This window comes from Varroa jacobsoni, unplaced genomic scaffold (assembly GCF_002532875.2).
Source record: "Varroa jacobsoni isolate VJ856 unplaced genomic scaffold, vjacob_1.0 scaffold_1460, whole genome shotgun sequence".
Classification (NCBI taxonomy): Eukaryota; Metazoa; Arthropoda; class Arachnida; order Mesostigmata; family Varroidae; genus Varroa; species Varroa jacobsoni.
In genome coordinates this window covers 39346-61041 of record NW_019214362.1, presented here as the reverse complement: position 1 = coordinate 61041, position 21696 = coordinate 39346, and the positions used below count along the sequence as shown (strand labels likewise).

Below are 21696 nucleotides of genomic sequence, written 5' to 3'. Positions count from 1 at the left end.
CTTGCGGCCCGCGCCTACCGCTACGATCGCCTATTCTTATAACAACAGACACAGTAATGACCACCCTTAATAGGGACAGCAGCAGCAGCAGCAGCCAATAACAGCCTGGTACAATCAGTCGGCGAATCTCTCGGCGTTCTCGATGTTGCCAGTAACAATGGTATGGATGGTCATGATCTCCGCCGGAATGAACTGACTTCCGTTTGTTCCTTCAGGCGCTTTTCCCGCCACCACTCAAGCAGCTGGCCAACGCTGATAGTCAATTGCCGATTGCCTGTCGGCTGCAGCATTGCCACCGCCTCTCGCAGGCGGCTACGCAACGGAGAGCTCTTTCGCTCAAACGTTACGCTCACGGCGTTCGTCGCGGCCGATTCCTTGAAGACCAATCAAGAGCGCGCTTTAATCGAGGCGGAGCCAATATGTTGCGCCGCCCAGTGCGCTCACACGGACACCCTGGGAAAGAGCGCATGGTGGAGCGACGAAGCCACCATGTCAACATACGACCGCCGATGTTGAACTGGGTGGGATTTGATGCTCGGCCATGGGCAGCGCGCGAAGATCGAGTCACGGCAGTGGGTCCAGGCTGCTTGATGGGCACTGGCGAACGGATGGGTAAAACCAAGATGGAGAACATTCGACCGAGTGGTGGGAAAAGAAGTAGTAAAGCGTGAGTAAGCAAGAGAATATAAGATTAGTACCTTTGTAAGCTGAGGTAGACATTGAATGTTGGCCAAATCGAAAGAACAAGGGAACTTCATCAAATAGACACAGATAGAGTACTATCGCATATCACCAGACACTGAAACAAACTAGGCTGGTATTAGGATATGGGAATTTTCATAGTAAGATGCTTCTTTAATTAGCTGAACAGACCGAAACTTGTTTAGGGTGTTTAAAAAATTATTGTCAAGTAGCAGTATATTGTAATTTGTGTGTATTTTGTAGTTTATGCGGTATTCCTTTTATTACAGGACCAGCAAAACGATGAATGAGAGAATGGTGAAATCAATGCTTGTATCTTATCATGCTCTTTGCTACATTAAGATTGTTAATGCATCCCAGTGAAGCTACAAGACCAAAATGATGATTATTATTATTATTATCACGATTATAAATATTATAATAATACATCCATTCGTTCAATATATCTTAGTATTTAGTTACAGCTTTCTTGAGAAGATTCCCACGGACTCACTGAAGCGATACGAAACAACTCCAATTTCCCATTGTTATACGTCTCCCTTCAGTTTCTTTTTATGATTGGATATTTATACCGGATCTTGCCAAAATTAGTTATATTGATCTTGCTGAAACTGAGCCGAAGGCCTTGCGTCATTATTATTGTAAACTATATGAGACAATCTTCGCGTTTGACCCAAGATCGACGTTGAGGCATGTCGTGAGGTAACTACGCGAAATCCATCTAAACTTCCGCTGTTAAAATTCCAACCTCGTTATTATTATAATTACCTTGGCTATTCCCCATTGACTAAACCTGTATAGCACTCCAGTCATTAGAAAGAGCTAACCGAGCAGTACTGTGTAATGAGGCCTTCTGACAGTTATCACGTAAATGTCCAAGTTTTATTTCACGGTAAAACAGACTGACGCATCGTCGAAAACTACTCGATGTTTATTTGAATCACCGAAAAACCATTTCTAACCTAATATCGTAACATAGGGACAACATCATTTTGCGAAATCTTGAAAACCCCTTCGACGAAAGATTATAGCGTTTTAGGCCGCTCCTGTGTGTAGCAATTAAACGCCTCAAACGAGACCAAATATCGCTTTCAATCATCCATAGCCTTAGACTTTGCAGCAACCGTTTTCCGTGGCAATAATTATATCGTGATTCAGTTACTGCGTCATATCGATCAGAAATGGCCGTGTAAAGTGGGCTACTATTAAGTGAATTGGGTTATATTTATTACGAATGGTAGTTGTGATGCAATGTGAACGCATTCAGATATGGCTCATTGAAAAATACGTAGAGATACATCAGCTGACAAGATGTAAAACTGTAGAAAGCCAAACACCTGCGAAGGAGGTCAGGTAATGATTTTTTTGTAACGCAAGGATCTAAATCCTTCGGTGACAAAATAAGCCAACGATAGCTGTGGCACAGGTCAGTTATAAAATAGTGCTCAATTAAAAGAAACTACATAGCGTAACCATTAAGTTTACATGGTTTGAAACATTCACTAGCCCAGCATCGAATCTGCGCTCTTCTTTTTACAACTACGAGGCCGTACTCGTGCTCCACGTCAACATCGGGAAATAAAAACTGGTTAAGCATGTTAGCAGCTTACAGAATTTATGTACCCATGGCAAACTGAAACATTTTAAGAAATATATTTAGGAGACTTTTAAAGGTCCTTTCATCGTTAACCGATTTTCACTGAACCTCAAGTGGTCTATAACTTTCGGGGTAGTTCGTGTAGAAATAGGTAAAGTTGATGTAGGTGTACGAAGACTCAAATACGTTCCTAATGATGCCAAGTCTAGCGGTTGTAACCGCAAGCGAATTAAACCTATCACAGTAGAGCTAATGGTCTCTATTGAAAGGCTAATAGGCAGGAAAGACAGGACATGGCTGAAATTCTGCATACAAAACTGATGGCCTTATTCCTAAAAGATGAAGCCGCACTTCAGCTTAAACCGCATACAAAATCATAGCACGGTTAGTAGCCGAACACTTATAATGCGCATATACCCCTCTGGCCCTGATACCGGTGATATATGGATGGTCTCAAACAGAAAAAAGGAAGGGCACAACGCCGAGATTTGATGGCGGCGGATAAATACTCAAAAAGCAGAACGTAGTCAACGAAAGTGGAAGATCGAAACAAAGTCCACTCATGGGATTGTCATGGGTTTGGGAGCTACACGCCTGGGTTAACTGTGGCAAAGCACGCATGCGTGGGAATGTCTAATCTTGGCATGACAAAGGCACCTTCAAAATCAGGGGCGTGAACTAGGTCAACAAAAAATTTCAACAGAATGAGCGAAATGATAGTGAGACATCGGTTCGAAGTTGCAGAAGGAGCGTGATAGCATGTAGAATGGGAAATTCGAATTTAGAAAGAGGAGATTGTCACAACGAGCTAAAGTTCGAATCTTATACGGAAGGAGTTTTCAAAAACTCGACAGTACGTCTACATTTTCTGTAGGCAGAACAGTAGGGCAATGATTTTGAAAATTTAAGATAATTGTCGCGTATCCAGTTGCAAGCATGGACAATGTAGACGACAACAAAAATTCTTACAAGATATCTACGCAGATTATATAGACCAAAACAGCTGTTCGGTTAAAAGTAAAAACTTACCATTGAAATCGAGCATCTTCAAAAAATATAGGTCTAGTACTGCAAAAATACGAGTTTGCTTAATAATAACAGAGTACAGAATTGTATTGCCGGTATATAATTAGACAAGCGTCAACATTTTACAGGAAGAAGATACCCAGCTTGTAGAGAGACCAGCCCTATGTTACCGAATTGATCTCATCAATACCGCCCTTCTAATGACCAGCGAATGAGCTTTCCTTCATTAGCGCCATTCTGACGCACGGAAGTTGTTCGTAAATATGAGATATTATCCGTATCAGATTGTTTGTCATCACCAAGTGATTACGGGGCCTCTGGTCTCGCGGCATTGTTTCGTCTCTGCATTGCCACAAAACGATGGATGTACAGGTGAGTCCTTATCGTTCTACCATTTTATCCCTTCGACGATATAACGTTGACCCGTGAGAGCTGCCGCAAAGTGTGGGAACGATTCATTAGCCACAAAAGACGATGTCCAAGCCTGGCAAAATGACTATATTCGTCGAAAGTAGTTATTAGAAAGTTTAGAACAACCTCCTGGTCCTTTTGCGAAGTGATTTTATGTAAAAACTGTGATAAGATGGCAAAAGCTAATCAAGTTTGAAGGTAGCTGATCGAAGTCCTTAAAACGTCACAAAAATTCATACTATGTGCTAACGATGTTATAGTACTTCACCCTGAAAACGCAAACTGTGATATCGTTCAACTTTCGCTTACCTGAAGCTCTCGTTTGTCCTGTTGCGTGACCAGCTAGGTCCTCTAGCAGAACTCGTTTGTTTGAAGCTGTAGCGGGAAGTTAAACTACAGTGTGTTTTTGTACAGAAAGTTCCAAGCCCATGTCGACTGTAACACACAACTTCGGAAACGTTTTACTACGCTTTACTAATTACTATACTAATATATATATATTAGTGAAATAAAGTGATGCAATGCTGAACATCTAAAATCGGCTGTGATCCCCTAAAAATACAAACAACGATTTTCCTTGTCTATACTCCGCCTGTTTTTATTGCAGTTAGTGACTTTATCGAGGTATGTTCTACTTGTTTTAAATTACGTATTTCTTTTTTTTTACTGAATGAGCCCGGAACTATTCAACTGTTGTCCTATCTACACAACCTAACCTGCCACAGGTTACGTACTCCAATGAAAATTTAATGGAGCATGCCTGTATTATACTCATCGAAGCTTTTAAAACTCAAAAACAAGAGAAAACCTGCCAACAACAGCCGATCTAGTTCCATCACCTTGGGGTTCCCCTATATTCTAAAGATTATGCTGTATTTACTTACTATGTTGCATATGTCGGATATTTAGATATTTCCATCGGGGTATCTTCGTTCGGCCGTATTTTTTTATCAATTTCTTACATTATTTGTTTTCTTTTCGCGTACGTTGCCTCTAGAGCTTCGTTTATAATCTCCAAGCGTTGCGGATAGGGCAGGTGCAAATCCGACCCCAGGACATTTTCTTCGTTGGTGTGGTGCCCGGAGCAAATGATTCCGGACATCATGGTGCCAGACCGCGATGTAGCACCACCGACCGGCTGCAACACCAGTCAGTCTCAAAGGTCTCGGGGGTTGAAGTAGAGCAGAAACTTTCGACACAAACGATCGAATTCTTAGTCGCCCCATAACCCCACCTCTGGGGGGTAGCGTTTGTTCTAGTAGGCAGTAGCAGGACCGACCAAGGCGATTTCGACATTGATATAGCTTGTACTAAGAATAGGTGTAAAATAAGGCCGATGTTAGCCAAGATGATTGCGTTTGTTTCTCGAAGAAGATGCAACATGAGTTCGGCGTCTTTGAGTAAAGATAAAGTTCATATCATGCTGACCCTGTTATTGAACAACAGGAAACGTGGCATGCCGGGTAAGTACGAGCTGATTTTTCGCTAAGTTGTCGAATTATCGCTTTCTGAAGGACGAATCAGCTAGTAATTTCAATAACAATAAACAGTGTTGTAATACCAGCGTCAAGATCACTTCTAATAATACGTATGAGAAACAATTTATAATAAACGCATATTGAACACTCTACAAAAAACTAACTGGATTATCCAGAGCCCCCAGCGTTGAATTGCATCGAATGAAGCGTTTGCAAAAAATCATAGAAACCGGACGGTGTTCCTTCCATTATATAAACTATATAGAGGTAATCCTTTTTGTCTCCCGTTATAAACAGACCGTGTGGGCGGTATCAACCAGTTCGAAGTTCAAAATCACCTAAACCTGAAGCTGAACGCCTGACAAACTGAAGGGACGGCTGCTCCAGACGTTTTAGATGTATGATTGCCTAAAGGTGCTCGTCACCGCTGGTTACCCCCGGTGAGTGGCTGGTGCAAATTATTTATTGGTTTCAATTAGGTACGACTTCTCTAGATACGAATTCATTTAGTGCGGTGAAATAGCGAAACGTGCAGAGTCTACGTGCGTACGACTGAAGACGTAAGTAGCCATGAATCGTCGTAAGGGTTGGAGGAATGGAAACAATGGCGAAGCTTCAAAGCATTTGAAAACGACACACATGTATATTAATACAGTTCTCTCGATGAGATGACATAATAGATATTTTTACAGCAGGCTACCAATGGAATGGTTAGGGGTCTAAGCTGTAACAAGTGAGAAAGAAATAATTGTATATGTTGTTATTATTATTATAGGTATTATATAGATTACAGCCAAGGCAAGAACCAAGGACAACCTGAATGCCGAACGTTAGACTTGATTTGTCAGACGCTAAATCGACCTCAAACGTCTTACGTTGGTTCAATTTTAATACAATTCAGAAGGTGCATTTTCATGTTAGTTTTTTAGTATTTCTAAAACTATCGTTATCTACCTGAAGATAAAATTTCAAAAAGGATCACATCCAGTTTTAAAGGAGCGCTTGAAAGCAAAACATTGACAAAAATCGTCGTAGGCGCGTCGATGGCAAAGTTCTGTCTATCGGCTTAATTTGAATTTTTTAAGTGAGTATAGTGTAGTTTATGCAGGTACCTGTGCGAAATAAGCGAGTAACTGTTTGCCGCTCTTTAGAAAATGATATGACGTTATAATCCACTATAAACATGCACCATATTTAGGCCTTTAAATGGGGAAAGCTTCTTTTCGTTGCTGGGCTCAAATATGGTCTTGTTGCTTTTAAACTAACAGTTACCGAATTTCGATCGACATTAGACTCTTTGAAATACTATGTTCCCGCACACCTTTCTGACGGGCTCTGCTAATGATAATTAAGCCGGTGTAACGTTTTGAGCATGCACTACTTTCCTCTTTGAAACAATGATATGATAAAGATTGCTTGAATCTTCATCGGGAATGGATCTGCGAACATCGTCATCGTTATGTGTGTACGTACACTTCAGTTTCAACTTGAACTTCCGATGAGGAGACAAAGATCGAAGTTGTATAGCCCAGCTGAACCACCACGCTATAGAATAACAATCAGTAATGCAAGAAAAGTAACGCCGCTCAAGTGACATTTCCACTTGTTATATATATGCCTGTATAATTAACAACAACAAGAATAACCATATATGATTATTGTTATTGTTGCCGTATGGGTCTGTTCGATGTCCCCACACGAAGCTTATTTATGTATTAACTATCAGTCCTGACTGACACGAAACAGTTAGAGCTAAAATTGTTCGGTGAAGGATACCCAAATTGAAAATAGAGTCATCATAGTAGTCACGGTGTTAACTTGGGCAGAACAATGGATCCAAGACAATGTCCACTGAAAATGGGTGAAGACAGAAGTGGCTTCTGCATGTTTCAGTATGAACAAATCGCCGCGGGGGTAACATTGTGCCCATCAACGACTATCTCCGCTGTGGCCCACACTTTTCCCGCGTCATCGCAAAATTCGCTATATATTGCGACTTCTTCCTCAAGTCCAAGTTATAAACACGAATACGACAACAACGACATTCACCAGCTTAAGTGTGTTTGGCTTTTGCTTGCAGGCGACGTTGAAGCCTCGCGAAGCTGCCTTAGTAGATTTCGTTGAAGAATGGACAGGCATACAGGTGAAAATGTTCGACGCTGGCCGGATGCCTACGCGTCAGTTGTCCTGATGCACTGAACGCGGAGACGAGCAAGCTACTCTTAAGGCCGTGTGAAAGTTAAACCTAAATGCCGTGTATTGCGTTTCTAATCCAATAGGATTTGGTAATCATGATCATAGCAGCAATATATCCAAAAAAGACAAACAACTCGATCTTAGGAATTGATCTCCTCGAAAAACGAAACTAAGTCCCCCTATTCATTAAACGTAGGCCTACTCTCGTGAGACTAAAATGTTCAGAATGAAAATGAAATGAATTGCTGGTGATTAAAAGTTACATAAACACGTATCTAACTCGTGTCTGTGCACGTCACATTTGTGATAAGTGACAATCTAACAGGCCAGTAGCAGTCACACGCGATCGTATAGTAATAGTGAGCCGTGAAAAAACAACCCTCATACCAACCGTAATCGGGAGCGTTTTTCCCTATTGGTTACAGACAATCTTGCCGCCAGCGATACGGTACGTTATCATTGACTCGACTGACGGCGTAGCTGCAGAGGCGCTTTTAAGTTTGTCGTTCTACTTGTGCTCGTGAATATTTCTGTATTCGCCCCCGTCTATGTATCCTGATATGGCTGGACATGGACGAATCCAAACTCTCGCCCCGGCAGCAAACGGCATGTTGTTGCCACTGCTGATGCAGACGCCGTGAGCGAGGTGACGTGTGAAGTACTTTTCGCAGGCCTGCGGAACCAATCGAAGCCCGAAGCTGATAGATGCGCTGTAGTGCCAACGATGACGACAATTTGGACACGGGTAGAAACGGGGCGAACAAGACCTCCTACCCGAACGAAAGCAGTCATCGTCAATAGGCTGACAAGCGTCACACAACCGAGACGATTAAAAGAACGAGAGAGAGGACGTCACGCATGCTCTTCTCTCCCATCTGTTGTTGTTGTTACCGTCGTTGTTACTGTCGACAACCTGAAGCTGACGGCCAGAAGGATGATGTCGGCGATGACAGGCTGGCCGCCTACCGAGAGAACAATGGGAGAAGGTGAGGGAAATGAGGAAACAATTCGGGAGTCGTGGCTCAGAACGGATGGCATTTGGCCACGCGGCAGTGCAGCTGTAGCAGCAGCAGCAGCAGCAATAACAATAACGGCGACAACTGGGCGGTAACAGGAACGAGGTAAACAGGTGATGAAGAAAATGATCCAGTGCGAAAGGAAAGGCCGATGACGACAGCGAGAGCGGTGTCGCTTGGATGGACATATCTGAAGATCCGAACTGAGAGGGACAGAAAGCCGAACGGGACGAAATGGTAAAGAAACAGTTCGCGGTGCGCGACTCCGCCAAGAGCTAACAAGAATTGCTTTAACAGGTGCAGGAACGTAGACAGTTCGCAGGTCAACGACAATAGCTACAACAGTGGCAGATAGATGATGGTGCCGTAGTATCAGTGGCGGCAATCATGGTGGAAATGACAACGAGACAACTGTCAATAATTACGAAGTAACAAGCTAAAGTCGGTAAACAAAGAAAAGTAAGTTAGAAACGATAGATACAGATCACCTCTACGTGGATCTCGCTTATGCAGGTCAGGTAGAATAGCTTATGGGTGAGATTGGTCTCACTGAATTGGTTTCTTTCTCGCAAGCTGTGCTTGCTCTCGCGGCCATTGTAACGTGTGGATATTTTGACTGGCCGTATATAATCGACTTTCGATTAGGTATTATTATTTAAACAACGAGGGATTAAGTTGCTAGTTCTAGATTCAGGTTTGATCCTTAGACGAGACCCTTACAGCCCTCTAAATGGAACACATAAACATTTCTGTGGAAGAAATATCACATCGTCATCAGAGAATTGGCCAAACATATGATCGTTAAAACTTAATGGGCCCTCGTAAGTAATGACACAGATTCCGTAGGATCTTCTTCAGCACTCCGAAACCATCGGCGATAGTTTTCCATTGCCACAATGATTCTTCGGAAGACTGTTTAGAGCATAGCAAAATGACGAATTTAGACAGATTTGATTGCTCCAATCTCTGTAATATATTGGGAAAAAAAAAGCACCAAACAAATAGCAAATAAGTGTGTATTGTATGCGTTTCCATAGGCCTGAGTCGATTAGTTTGTTCAAAAATGTGAAGCAGATCTTCGTAGAAGATAACGTATTCTATGTATCGTTATAGTTGAAGAACTATAACCGTGTGCATACTAGAAAAACCTCTGACGATATGATGGAGCTAATAAGACAGCGTGATCCACAACACAAAACCACACAACAAAGCTCAACCATTAAATGAGCTGCTATGATTATTATGATATTACATGCTATGCAGTGATTTGGATAGAGATGGGTCCGTGTAGTTCGGTTTCATTGGATAAACTTGCGAGGCGTCCGAAACAGATGCTCTAGCGATGGCATGAAAAGCGCTCGATTGATTTCAGGTGGTCTTGAAACGTCTAAAGGCTGGGCCGAAGTTTACCGTTTTATAGGAAATGTCAATATGCACAACTAAGATCTATCTAGAGTATCTAGCCAGCAGAAGTGTTTAATGTGTTTAAGTATAAAAATTCGAAATACGAAAAGTTAGCGAGCTTCTTCTCATTTGTCGTTTTCCTGACATTTCAAAATCGCTTTCTTATCCGTCGGACTATTAAACTCGGCCTAGCTGAACATTTTTCTCAACAATTTGGTGACAACAGTTGCGATGCCTTCGTAAAGATTAACAGTCGGTCCGGCTACGGAGAAAAAAATTGAAAGTGCTTTAAATATGGACAAAGCGGTGAAAGAAGGCTCCTTCTTCGATTGTAAATATTTCGGCACTGTAAATACAGGTAGGCATTTTTTCCCCAGCCATTTTACCGTACGCTTCCTGCTTGTAGAGTACATTAAAAAACGACAGTTATCAGAAAAACAAACGACCTCTATGGCTGCCATTTTTACTACTGATACTTGTTATTGCTATAACAGTGTTGTGTTGCTCTATCGGCCTCCCTCTACTGTGCCGATCAGCATTATTGTCAAGCGGTTTTCAGCAGCTCGAACCCCTTTTTCCCTAGCTTCTCATGAGAATGAGAAGCTTACTACGAATACCGTTTTCTGTTCACACACACACATTGTACTCATATATATATATATATATATATATATACCCTAACACAGCCTTCAGTTGTTTGCGGGTGCCGCCACCTACCTTATCACAACAAAATAACTATCGCACAAGTTTAAGGATCAAACTCGACGCCACCGCTGCCCTACCTGCGTGGCAACAGCTCATTCGCTGACACAAGCTTGATATTAAAAAATAGAAAGAAGATTATTGATTTTGGTTTTCCGCTCTGTTACATAGATACTAATGGAGATTTAATGGGCTGCAAAATGCTACTAACTCTCTCAAGACTTAGCTAATCCACTCATCACTTTGACGTATGATGATGAAGGAAATTAAGTCTATGGAAATTTTAAACACTTAATTTTTGTATTTAGCAACGCTGTCGTTATTCTCGAAAGTATCACATATTCTTTTACATGTAGTATATGTCTTGCCGCCAGTGGTGCCTATTTGTACGTCTAGCGACAGGGTCTGTTTTTAATCGAGGCGCGTAAATCTGATGACGTCGGCCAGGGGCCGACTCGATCCTAGCACGTTTGTTAAACATTTGTGCACAGACAGTACAGAACAAGTCAATTTAGCCAACTTCAAATATAAACCAAAGTACGATTCGAATACTTCAGCAACCGATAAAGCAGATCGCCTCTTGTACGTCAAACGATATTCGCCCTAGTAATATCAAGCCATTTTTTTTTACTTATTATACTTATACATTTTTTTTAATTACATCGATTTGTTCCACTTTGTGCGCGACACATATTGACTGGGACCTGAGTACTTACCGCTAACAACAACGCTTCGAAGTTCTAGCGGGCGCTCTAGCCGTTCGTTTAGCACCAATATCGTATGCGTGTTCCTGTAGAAACCTTGCTTCCAACCGTGACAAGTATCAATTAGTTGTGTATGTATAGTTATTATTCAATCGACTGATATCGTGTAAGTAGCAGATACCGTAATAAGCGTATTATGTTGACACACAAAACACGCGCGAGCTAATCAGTCGCTTGAGAACACCTATATGGAAGAGATGATAAGCCCTGCCGTGAAGATGTAACGACGAAATTCAATGATACGCTGCATAATACGATCTTAATTATAATACGTTGAACGGTATACTGTAATGGTAGATGATTACTTAATAAATAGCCGTGTGTCAGATATCGGATAGAGGATCACCGTTGGACGACGAGCTTGACGAAGCAAAAACTAAAGCATTTACATGTACGTAACCACTAGTAGCCTCAATAGTATACATAGAGATCATAGAATTTAGTAGAACCGACCGAAGCGTCAATGGAACTCGGCTTTCGCTTTATTTCTGACAGCGATAAAAGAAAGATGGCTCTTGTCAGAGCGGACGAACTACGAAACGAGCAGAACGCCTTCATCATAACCATGTTTCAACTGGCGCTGACATCGGCGCAGATTATTAACAGCGAAATGAAGAAGTTGAATGGCCGTATTTACTTCTAGGCAAAGGTAGATAACAGTTATGAAGTAGAAGACTTACTTACGCAACCGTCGGCATCGATCTGGTCATCGGCCGTTGATGTCTTCAGGAAATGTCAGACGGGCTATTTCAGATTCCCTTCAGTAGACCATAGTAATGGCAGTTGTACCTTGAAGGATCGCCGTCTGTCTGAATTAGAGGGGTACACGTACTGTACGTCACTGACCAGATGGGAAGTTTCACTCCTCAACCGTGCTCGTTAATGGGGGAGGATTTACCAGGGCACATGTTTTTTTCATAATTCGTTGACAATTTACTAAATTAATAATCATTTGATAAATGCGCCAAAGCCAGAGATAGGCCTACGGTAAAAAAACACCAGTGCTCCTTATTTAAGAGTTTCGCCAGGTAGGGCAAGCGGCCTTGGAGAGAATCTTGCGGGATTTGCTATTTGTAAACAAATACAGCAAGCATATACAACTAATTTTGTGCTGCCCACAGATGTAGCAGACTGTAATATCAATGGTGAAAAAGCAAAGTTTTTAAACAATCAATGGAAATTTGTTATTACAGTATTTTGTTTATGTAAAATGTCGCATGAGAATCTTGTCCATTGTGTTCTTATGACAAATGGTTATGGGACGTTATCTTGAGTCACGTGAAGACGGGTTGTCTGATCCTCTTGGAATCTTGACCCGTTTGTCCGTATTGTCATTTGTCACCTACTACTATGTACGGTGCAGGGTTCAGCTGAACTTTATTTAGTATGTGTAAACTTCTTCAAGGTATAATAAAAAATAATTCGTTTTAAAATAGAAGTTTAATGCCCACCCCGAGAGGCAGTCTTCGCCAACAGCTAGGGCTGTACAAAAATTGTAAAGAATATAAAAAGTGTGCCGCACATCGTGATACCTGTCAAAAGCTATACTTGATGTTATCGAACGATCGTCATTGATTCACCTAGTGAAACCCATGATAGTTGCTCCCAGTATAAGATAGTCTTAAATCACGTAGAGAGGATTTTTCTATATTATGCTATCTTCTATAATATGCTAATGTTCATATATAATATGATTAAAATACAATAGTATAAAAGTTTTTGGTAACGGACTTTTATGATCCGCTCTTCTGCATATCTGCCGGGTAAAGGCTGGCAGTTTAAGAACACTTATATACTTAGCTAACACTTGATGAATCGGCTGACCAGTTGCATGATAGAACGGTAAGTTCCCTGTTCCATTCGTGTAAGGTCGCGGTTTTTGACAAATTTCAGTTTTTTTTGGAAACGTTCATATTCATTTCTCATCTGCAATGCGAGAGTGTCGTATTATTGCCAATACCATCGGCTATCTAGTTCAACCGTTCACTAAAGTTACTCATTGATTTAGCCTCAAGTTTAGATAATTATTTAGCTTAAGTTACTTGTCTATTAATACTTGCCTTATGTTCCGCTGTGCAAACGCTCGTAGGTTCACGAACAAACTGGTGCCATTTCTGTTCCATGAACTTTAACATACAGTTGATTCATAGCCTTGTAGCAACAGTATTTAAAATTAGTATTGTCGTTGTTACCTGGATAAATATGCCGCTTATTCAAAGCACGGATCTGACTGGAAACATTTGCGTCGAACGCTCTACGATTCAATTACCGTTCAAAGAGACGTACGGTGATGTGAGAAGCAGGGATTGAGCATACTCTCTAGGTCATCGACTCGTTCCCAATGGATGATACCGCATGACTCGATAGACTAGCGACGGCATCTACAATGGCGTAGATAGGAATAACCACAGTAACAGTCAACCAATCCCCCTGCCGCCTGCGAACGGAACAGTCGCGTCAACGTTTAGTGGTGCCTGGATCACATTTGAATGAACAAATGAATAGGAGGCGAGACAAGGTATAAAAAAAGCAATTTTTCAAAAACTACTATATACCGCTACATACTCTCGTTTGCTTGTGTAGCAGCAGCAGCAGCAGCAGCAGTCATAGTAGATCTTGAGTCTCTCACCGAAAACCGCGGCAAATCATACGGCGATAAACGATTCTGCTACGCTCGATACGCTATCGTTACGGCGTCAAGCTGCTGCCACCGACCAATTCAAAGCTGACGAAGATTCGAAGCCACTCCTCAGAGCTAGGCCAGTCAGAGCGGGTGGCGAATCCAATCACACGAATGATTCTTTTTCAACGCGTGTCTTCCTTGTTGTGTACCAATTCTCTTCATTTTCCATGGTGGTCTTGGCCGGCACAACAGTAGACAGTGGTGATATTGACGAAGACTCTTCTTCTGCAGGATATCGTCGTTGCCCCTGATGCTGCTGCTGGCCGATTCATCGATTCGTCACCTTTCGGCGATGTCGTTGATCGTAGCCATTCCGACCCCGTTGTTGTTAACGTGGCCACTGTTACTTATGCTCCTGCCGACGCTTCTGCTGCTGTTGTCATGGTCGTTTTCAATTCATTGAGATTTTCCGCTTCGTAAATTTAGGCGGCACCAGCAGTCACTGCCGTTCAACTTCGTTCGAATCGTTGTAACTTTCAAATTGTTCCGTTGCTGCTGCTGGCCGAATCAGCCGCAGCAATAGCTATAGCCATGATGTGGTATTGTGAAGCTACTCGGCAGCTGTCATCCGCGTTATTCGTATTGACTCGCGACCTACTGCCTGTAGTTGTATTTGTCTGCGTGTAACTGTATGTACCTAATCGACGTACAGTGGTCCGGTAATGATAAAAAAAAAAAAAAAAGTAAAAATAAACTGTATATTTTCTTCGCAGCGCTTGTTGTTGTGTAGAGATGAAATTTTGACCGATTTTCTACGCCTGTTGCAGCGGTTCGTGATGGTGAAATGGATGCGCGAACCCAAACAGAACGAGGACCGAGACGCATGTTCGACGTACTCGTATATGGAGAAAAAACAATATGTGCAAAATTATCACATCCTCATTATTAACGTGAACAGCAACAACCGGAACAGGGATTGGCCATAACAATCATATGAGTGAAACAGAACTGTTTAAATGTATGACCGCCATCATCGTCGCGCAGAGCAGACGACATCGTACGCTACAAACGAAGAAAACATCCTCAATGTACTATGGAATGAAGAGGGCAAACAGCTGTTTTATACTGTTATTTACAGCATTTCTATAATAAAGGGACTACGTATAAAGATAGAAACGATTCTAGAGTAGCTGATATAGGACCAAGGACCGATAGAAAATAAACTAATCAATAGTAGTAGTAGCAGCAGCAGCATGTGGGATGTTGGTAAAGCTACCTGAAAATTGTCAATAAAGCTTAACAATGTGTTCTGGACTTATATTAGGACAAGGTTTTTCTTTTTATAAAAGCAGCTATGATTTCTTAACATGTGCATCAGAAAAACTGCTTTTTCTTTAACGATCAAACTTGATTTATGATCAGAGGGTCAATTTCCGCTATAGGTGATATATAGGAAGCACGTATGATAGGGTAGAAAACGTACAAATAGGTTCATTTGAAGCTATACAACGCAAGCCCTTCCCAAGATCAACTTGATAAACAGCTTATATGTGAATCCAGCTAAGATAGCTTCTGAATGTTATCTGCTCCTTAGGCAATCGATACGATCGGAAGGGCCCTTCGATCGGAAAAAGGTTACAGCCAACGTGATCATCTATTGTCCATATTTTAGGATAAATAATCGAAATTTCATTACTCTAGCTATCTAATGCCATTGCATTGTTTAGACTTCCGGCAATACTTCAGAGTTAATGAGTGCATAGATTCATCTGTGTGCTTCGCCAGGTCGCTTGCAAGCAACTAGTGTATCATAAATGAAGAAGTCTCTATTAACAGCGTAATTGCATAGACCGGGTGTTTCGTAAACTAATCCTGCCGCTTGTCACGGATACAAATTATTAACAAACAGTGTTAGACAGTGCATTGATATTTTTTAAACAACATCTTGTCTACGGAAAGGTTCTTGCAGCTTAACATCCGTAGTATAACATTGCGCGGTCGTCTGAACTTGAGACTAGCGTTATTTAACCTTATACCTTTATACCGTTCGAAATAGTGTTAGTTTAAATAACATTCCGATCGATAACATGCGCACACTCCCTTGTTCACTTTGGGCATAAGTAAATAAATAAATGCTTTTCAATCATTTACTCGTTTATTTTGTTGGCACGAATAGCACAAACGGCACCTCGAACGAAAACGCCTCGTTTGAGTTTTCACCTTCCGAACGAAGCGCGTATTGTCTGAGAGGCTCTTCGATTATTATCACATCAAACAGATGATCAATGGTTTAGGGGACGGCAGGGCTCCTTCAAAACACCGCAGTGCACTGGGACATTATGTTGTAACTGAGCGTCGACAATTGCGCATTAGAAACAACGTAATTATGCAGCAATTAGCTCATTTAATGAAATTATTAAAACATACTTTTTTTTTTATTTTATTAGGGGTTAGATGAAGAAACCCCTCTTCACCTGCGTTAAAATAGATGATAGTGAAAAGTGAAGCTTTTAAGTTTAAAGTAATTTTGAACTTACAGTTTAGTTACCCATGAATTTTGAAATGAAGGCCGCAAATTTGGCGTTATTGGCGTAGAGCTCAAATTCTAATTCGAGAAATACTCTCCGAAAGCTAAGCGACATATTGCGGTACGTTTTCATTGTATCATAGCGTACTCTTTTCTCCTTATAATCAAGCAATCTAGCGGAATTCGAGATGGTGCTAGTTCAGCTGACTTGCTATTTACCTAAAGGTCCGCGGAATTTCGACCTAAGATTCTAATATAAGGGCCCCTTTTGCGATCGGATCTGGATTTCAGGTCATTGAATTAATCAAATTTCGACGCCCCTATCTGTCCTTATCTGAACCACAGTAATTCCATTTTACCAGCATATTCGAGCTTTAAAAATTTTCAGAGTGTCCACTTTTAAATTAAAGCGTCCTGTATTTCTAAAATAGACTCATAAAAGCATACGAAGCGTTCAGTCAAAATAGGAATCAGTTGTGACTGCTTAATTAATCCACTATGAATTTGAATTTCTGATATACCCAAGAGCGTGAGAATCTGTCGCAATTGTTACATTTACATTACAAAGTAATTTTTGTGGTTCATAGTTCCTCTAACTTATGTTTCTCTTATATTTAGAATATTTTAATCTTAGGACTAATATATGATTAGTTTGGTGTTTGCGTTGTGTGATTGTCATGATTTGATGCGCCTCATCTATCGCAGTTTTAATTCTAGAAAGACCCGTCTATGGATTATTCGATCCCACTAAGATCTGTCTGTAATGGGGATCTCGGTGCGCACGCTGCTATCTGTCCATTAGATTTTCATATTCTTTTTGGCTAACCCTTAGCTTGAAATGCCTCTCGACTTCCGTTTCTCGAATACATACAAACACTACGATGGAAACCAGGACGTCAATGCGCTCACCTTTTCAGCCACGCAGCCTTCACAGGTACTTCTCCAGCTTTACCTCATTCTGTCTTTACTGAACATACTCGATTTAGGCTTAGCGAAGCAATTTCTGAGACGAAGCATTTGTGATCAGAAGTTTTTGCATTGCGAAAAGGAGAAACGAGGATAACGCAGAGATTACTCGTAAGAAAAACTGGTACAAACTCACAATATTATTAAGCATTTTCGTATCTTCTGGAGCACGCATTGCGAGTATAATGTTTACATATTTCGAGGGCGGTGACTTGTTCAATAGCACGTTTTTTAAATAAATGCCCTATAAAATACGTTTTTAATTGTGTGTCATTTCTGGTCGTTTGTTATATGGTCTGCTGAGAAGCTGGCCAATCGCATTTAAACGAACGTGCTTTATTCAAACTTCTAACACGTAAAAAATGCACACTTCAAAGTGCTCCAAACCGTTAAAGTATGCAAATACTATAAAGTGATTCGAATCTAAGATGTATTTATAGTAGCAGCTTAGTAAGTTGCAGATAATTAAGAAACATTCTAAAGCATATAGGAAAAAGCCCGGCAACAATTTTTTTGACCACAGCATCCTAGCTAACGCACTAAAATTAACTTGGTACCTAACACCTGCTTTTATATAGCTACTTCCATATTTTGAGACATCCCAAAAACTGTAAGAAAAATCGACTGACAGCCAATATCGAGTGTGTGATGCGAAGTATTCTTTATGGTCAACTTTGTTTTGGAAAGCGACCTTAGTAAATAATCCCAGAATTGATATATCTATATAATCAGCTATTAGGTAATACCAATATACGCAAGGATACAAAAAAAAAGCCTATTCTAGAATATATATTTATGTAAATTCGACTGAATTTCATGAACAAGCAAAACGATTAGAAAGCTCTAAAAAGTATGTTCGAGGTGCTACATAAGTAAGAAGTAATAAGCAGCATTTAGCAGTATCTCAGTGGACTTAACCTCAGGTGCACTTTAATGAAGCTGATGAGTGCTGAGAAGATTTACCTTCGAAAAGTGAAAAAAAAATCTTTCACTCAATTTTGAGCATAAAACACTTGGCTCTCAAAACCCGCAGATGATGGCAGATGGTAGCTCAATTCTTTCTTGTGAGATGTCTTAACTGTAAAATAATGTCAATGACTACGTATTGTTTATAGCTATATAAAAGTTATGTTACTTGTTGTTAACTTGTTTCCTTTCTTCTTCATATATAATACGATACGCTCCAGCTAGTCTGGCCATGGGCGTGATTTAAGCTCAAACTGGTGATTATTCCCATTATATGTCATACATCGTAGGCTAACCGTGCATCCTTACCTTTCATCGTCGTTTTGTTGTAGCCTTTTATTGAATTTTTCGAAGCTATCATAATTTGTTTTGCGAGTTTCATCTTGCTTTTCAGCGAACCTTGAAGCTTGACTGATTTCCTAGAATAACGAAGTTGTGCTCGCAATGGCGTGAAGTCTGTGTTCCAAATTGCTAAGACATGAAGATGCAGAATTTTGTAGCAGTGGTAGTTTTATCTCTTATCGTCAGTGCCACATTTCTCTCTGGATACAGCCAGCTTGTGGGCGGCCCACGGCATGGCTTCAAAGGACATCCATATTATGAGCAGGAAAAACTCGGAATGCGGATGGCAGGCCGACGAGTCGTGAAGCCAGTGGGGCCTCTCGGCTATGCCGAACTGCAGGCCGTGCTTCTTGCAATGGCCGTCGTCCTAATGGTATCCTCATGTTTGGCCTTCGCTTTCGGCCTACTACACGAACATGAGATGCAGGAGCATCCTGGTAATGGGGATCCTGCCAACATGTTATTCGCCGAACAGGCATGTAAACAAACACACAGTAAAAACCTATGTGCATATACACATACAATATCCTCGGACACTTCCGTGTTCTTCTTAATGCGAACAGTAGTGGGAATATTATTTAATAGTGTCAGTAAAACGGAGGATCCTGACATAACGCTTAACGGCTTGATAATATAATTGGGCGGTATAATTCAAAATATTTCTTGGCGTGGAGAATACAATCGAAATTTTGAGAGCAAAGAAGAGCTCGACAGAACTATGTTATGTGATTTTGGTTTGGCCAATGTTTGGTTTGGATATAAATAGTGAAATAGATGTGGTACAACGTGGTCGATCGTCACGCAAGCAGTCCATCCAAGGCCCCGAAATACAAAACAAAAAGCGGTCTTTGTTATTCGTTTCTGACAGGAAATGTTAAGATTTTTAGATATGATAGCTGTGTTCCAACTTCATCGTCTGCACAGTTTTCAAACAAATGCTCTCGCAGGTCCGAGCGCGAAATCTAAAACATCTAAATCCACATCAGTAGCTTTACTGATGTTTAACGGCGGCGTTGGACGTGAAGCTACGTACACATTTTACATAACCATTTCGGTTTTCGTTTCCTGACAATAACTTTACTTTATAAAGTGCTTGATCTATATTGGAATGTAGAATATCCACAGATAACTTAACAGTTTTGCCTTCTCACTTATATGAACTATTAAATATTAACGAGTAACCTGTTACAAGCAGTTTTGTTTTCATAAAAGGAATTCGGCATTTGTTTTAGGCAAAAGATCCAATCGAAGAACCAAGCGGCGATCGAAATAATGATGCGGAATTCGATGGAGATAACGGTATCAGAGAGCGTCGGGGATATATCGTTCGATAGAAACTACTATAATTAGAAAAATTAAAAACAACAAAATTAAAAACTCTAAAAATAAATCGATTAGTTTATGTTGTTTTGACAATCTTTGTTTAATATTATGGCATCAATTCAGTTTATGCCTACAGATAATTGGTTCAAAAGAAACTACAGTTTCTATCCCTATAAATATTAATAAAGTAGCACTAAAAGCCGGGCACTCTACGTGGTTTCTATAGAACCTATAGAACAATAGAAACAGTTTAATCATATCAAACAGAAAAAATCAATGAGAGTATGCATTTCAAACAAAAAAAATTGAAGGCCCGATGGTTTTAATGTTTGCTCGCAGGGGGTGAAAAGCTTTGTCCAGGTACATAAAGGAATTACAATGTTTCTCTTGTAGTTGCTTCCTATGTCTGATCTACAGATTAAAGGTCGCCAACAGCTCATGATACAATCTATTAACATCCTCTATTGAAGGTTAATAGACTTACTGGTGAACGACAATATTAGACCATGAAGCTGTTCATTACATAATTTGGGAAGTGTAATAAGGAGTTTTTTCCTTTAATTATTTCAATAAATCATATCATATTTGCTTGATTTGGACGTTCATAATAGGTGCAAATATTACGACCCTAATAAGGCAAAACATGAGTTTGTGGGCGGTTCGCAACACGTTTCTATCGCTGACCAATCATGAAAAGTAGCTAGTGGTTATCAATCATTCTTTGTTTTCTTTCCATCTTTCTAAATGGGTGATCATATCGTAATAATAGGAATGCGCGTGGTGTCTTCATTTTGCTAGTCCAATTAACCTCATTCAATCATCATAGAGCATAGTACAACAATTTTTTTTACCTCCAAAATGTACTGCGTTAAACAAAATTCTTTTCCATCGATCAGATAGCTATTCAGGTTAGTAAATGACGAAACAATTTTTGGTTTTAGACTGTGCATCATTTTATTCCAACATGACTGCTATCGTGCCGCAATTCGAAAAGCAACCTGTGCTTTTTGCCTTCAGTATCGGTCATAATTATTCAACTGCTCGAAATTATGACGGACGATTGACTATAACACAAGCTCAAGATTGTTGGAAAATGAAACGGCAAACATTTCCCCGAAAATAAAAAGCATTTTTCGAATTCTGAAAGAAATGCTCGCAAACAGATCTCCCTATGGGTCAGCGGCGTTCCATATAAGAAACTCCTAATATAATCCCAAGAGAAAAGCCTCTTTAGCTCGGGCGGTCGTGGCGGCTATGCGACGGCACTTCCTAGGACAATTTAACGACCTCTGTGTCTGCACTATACGATAAAAGTGCGCTTGGGCCTCATTATGATGCAACCATACTCTGAATTTCGAAACTTTTATATATTAAGTATAAAAGTTACAAAAAAAAATCGATTAAGATATATTTATATGCACATACGGACTTTAGCCTCTAATTTATTCCGGCACAAAAAACAAGTCTTTATGGCGAGACACATTTTTCGGAATTTGAACGATCGTCTGTTTTTATACAATTTTTAACCCTACGCGAAGTGTCAACGAAATTAGAAAATTACTTTTTGCCTGAAAACGGTCGTTTGCATTACTCTTAGTTTTCATGCGACCTCTGGAATATCCAAGGAAAATTTCCATGAGGCAAATCGAGAGA

At 40.5% G+C, this 21696-nt stretch overlaps 1 protein-coding gene and 1 long non-coding RNA gene across 2 annotated transcripts; both read left to right on the top strand.

Annotated features, from left to right (window-relative positions):
• The first annotated feature begins 8669 nt into the window (after positions 1 to 8669).
• On the top strand, positions 8670 to 15237 carry LOC111270286 (uncharacterized). The gene is made up of 2 exons (XR_002686239.1): positions 8670 to 8885; positions 14747 to 15237. It is a non-coding gene; the product is annotated as an uncharacterized LOC111270286 (long non-coding RNA).
• Positions 15238 to 18755: 3518 nt separating this feature from the next.
• On the top strand, positions 18756 to 20830 carry LOC111270276 (uncharacterized). Its single transcript, XM_022850418.2, has 2 exons — positions 18756 to 19195; positions 19953 to 20830. Exons 1-2 carry the CDS (start codon positions 18857 to 18859, stop codon positions 20052 to 20054), a joined length of 441 nt encoding a protein of 146 aa, XP_022706153.1. The 5' UTR covers positions 18756 to 18856; the 3' UTR covers positions 20055 to 20830.
• The last annotated feature ends 866 nt before the right edge of the window (positions 20831 to 21696 follow it).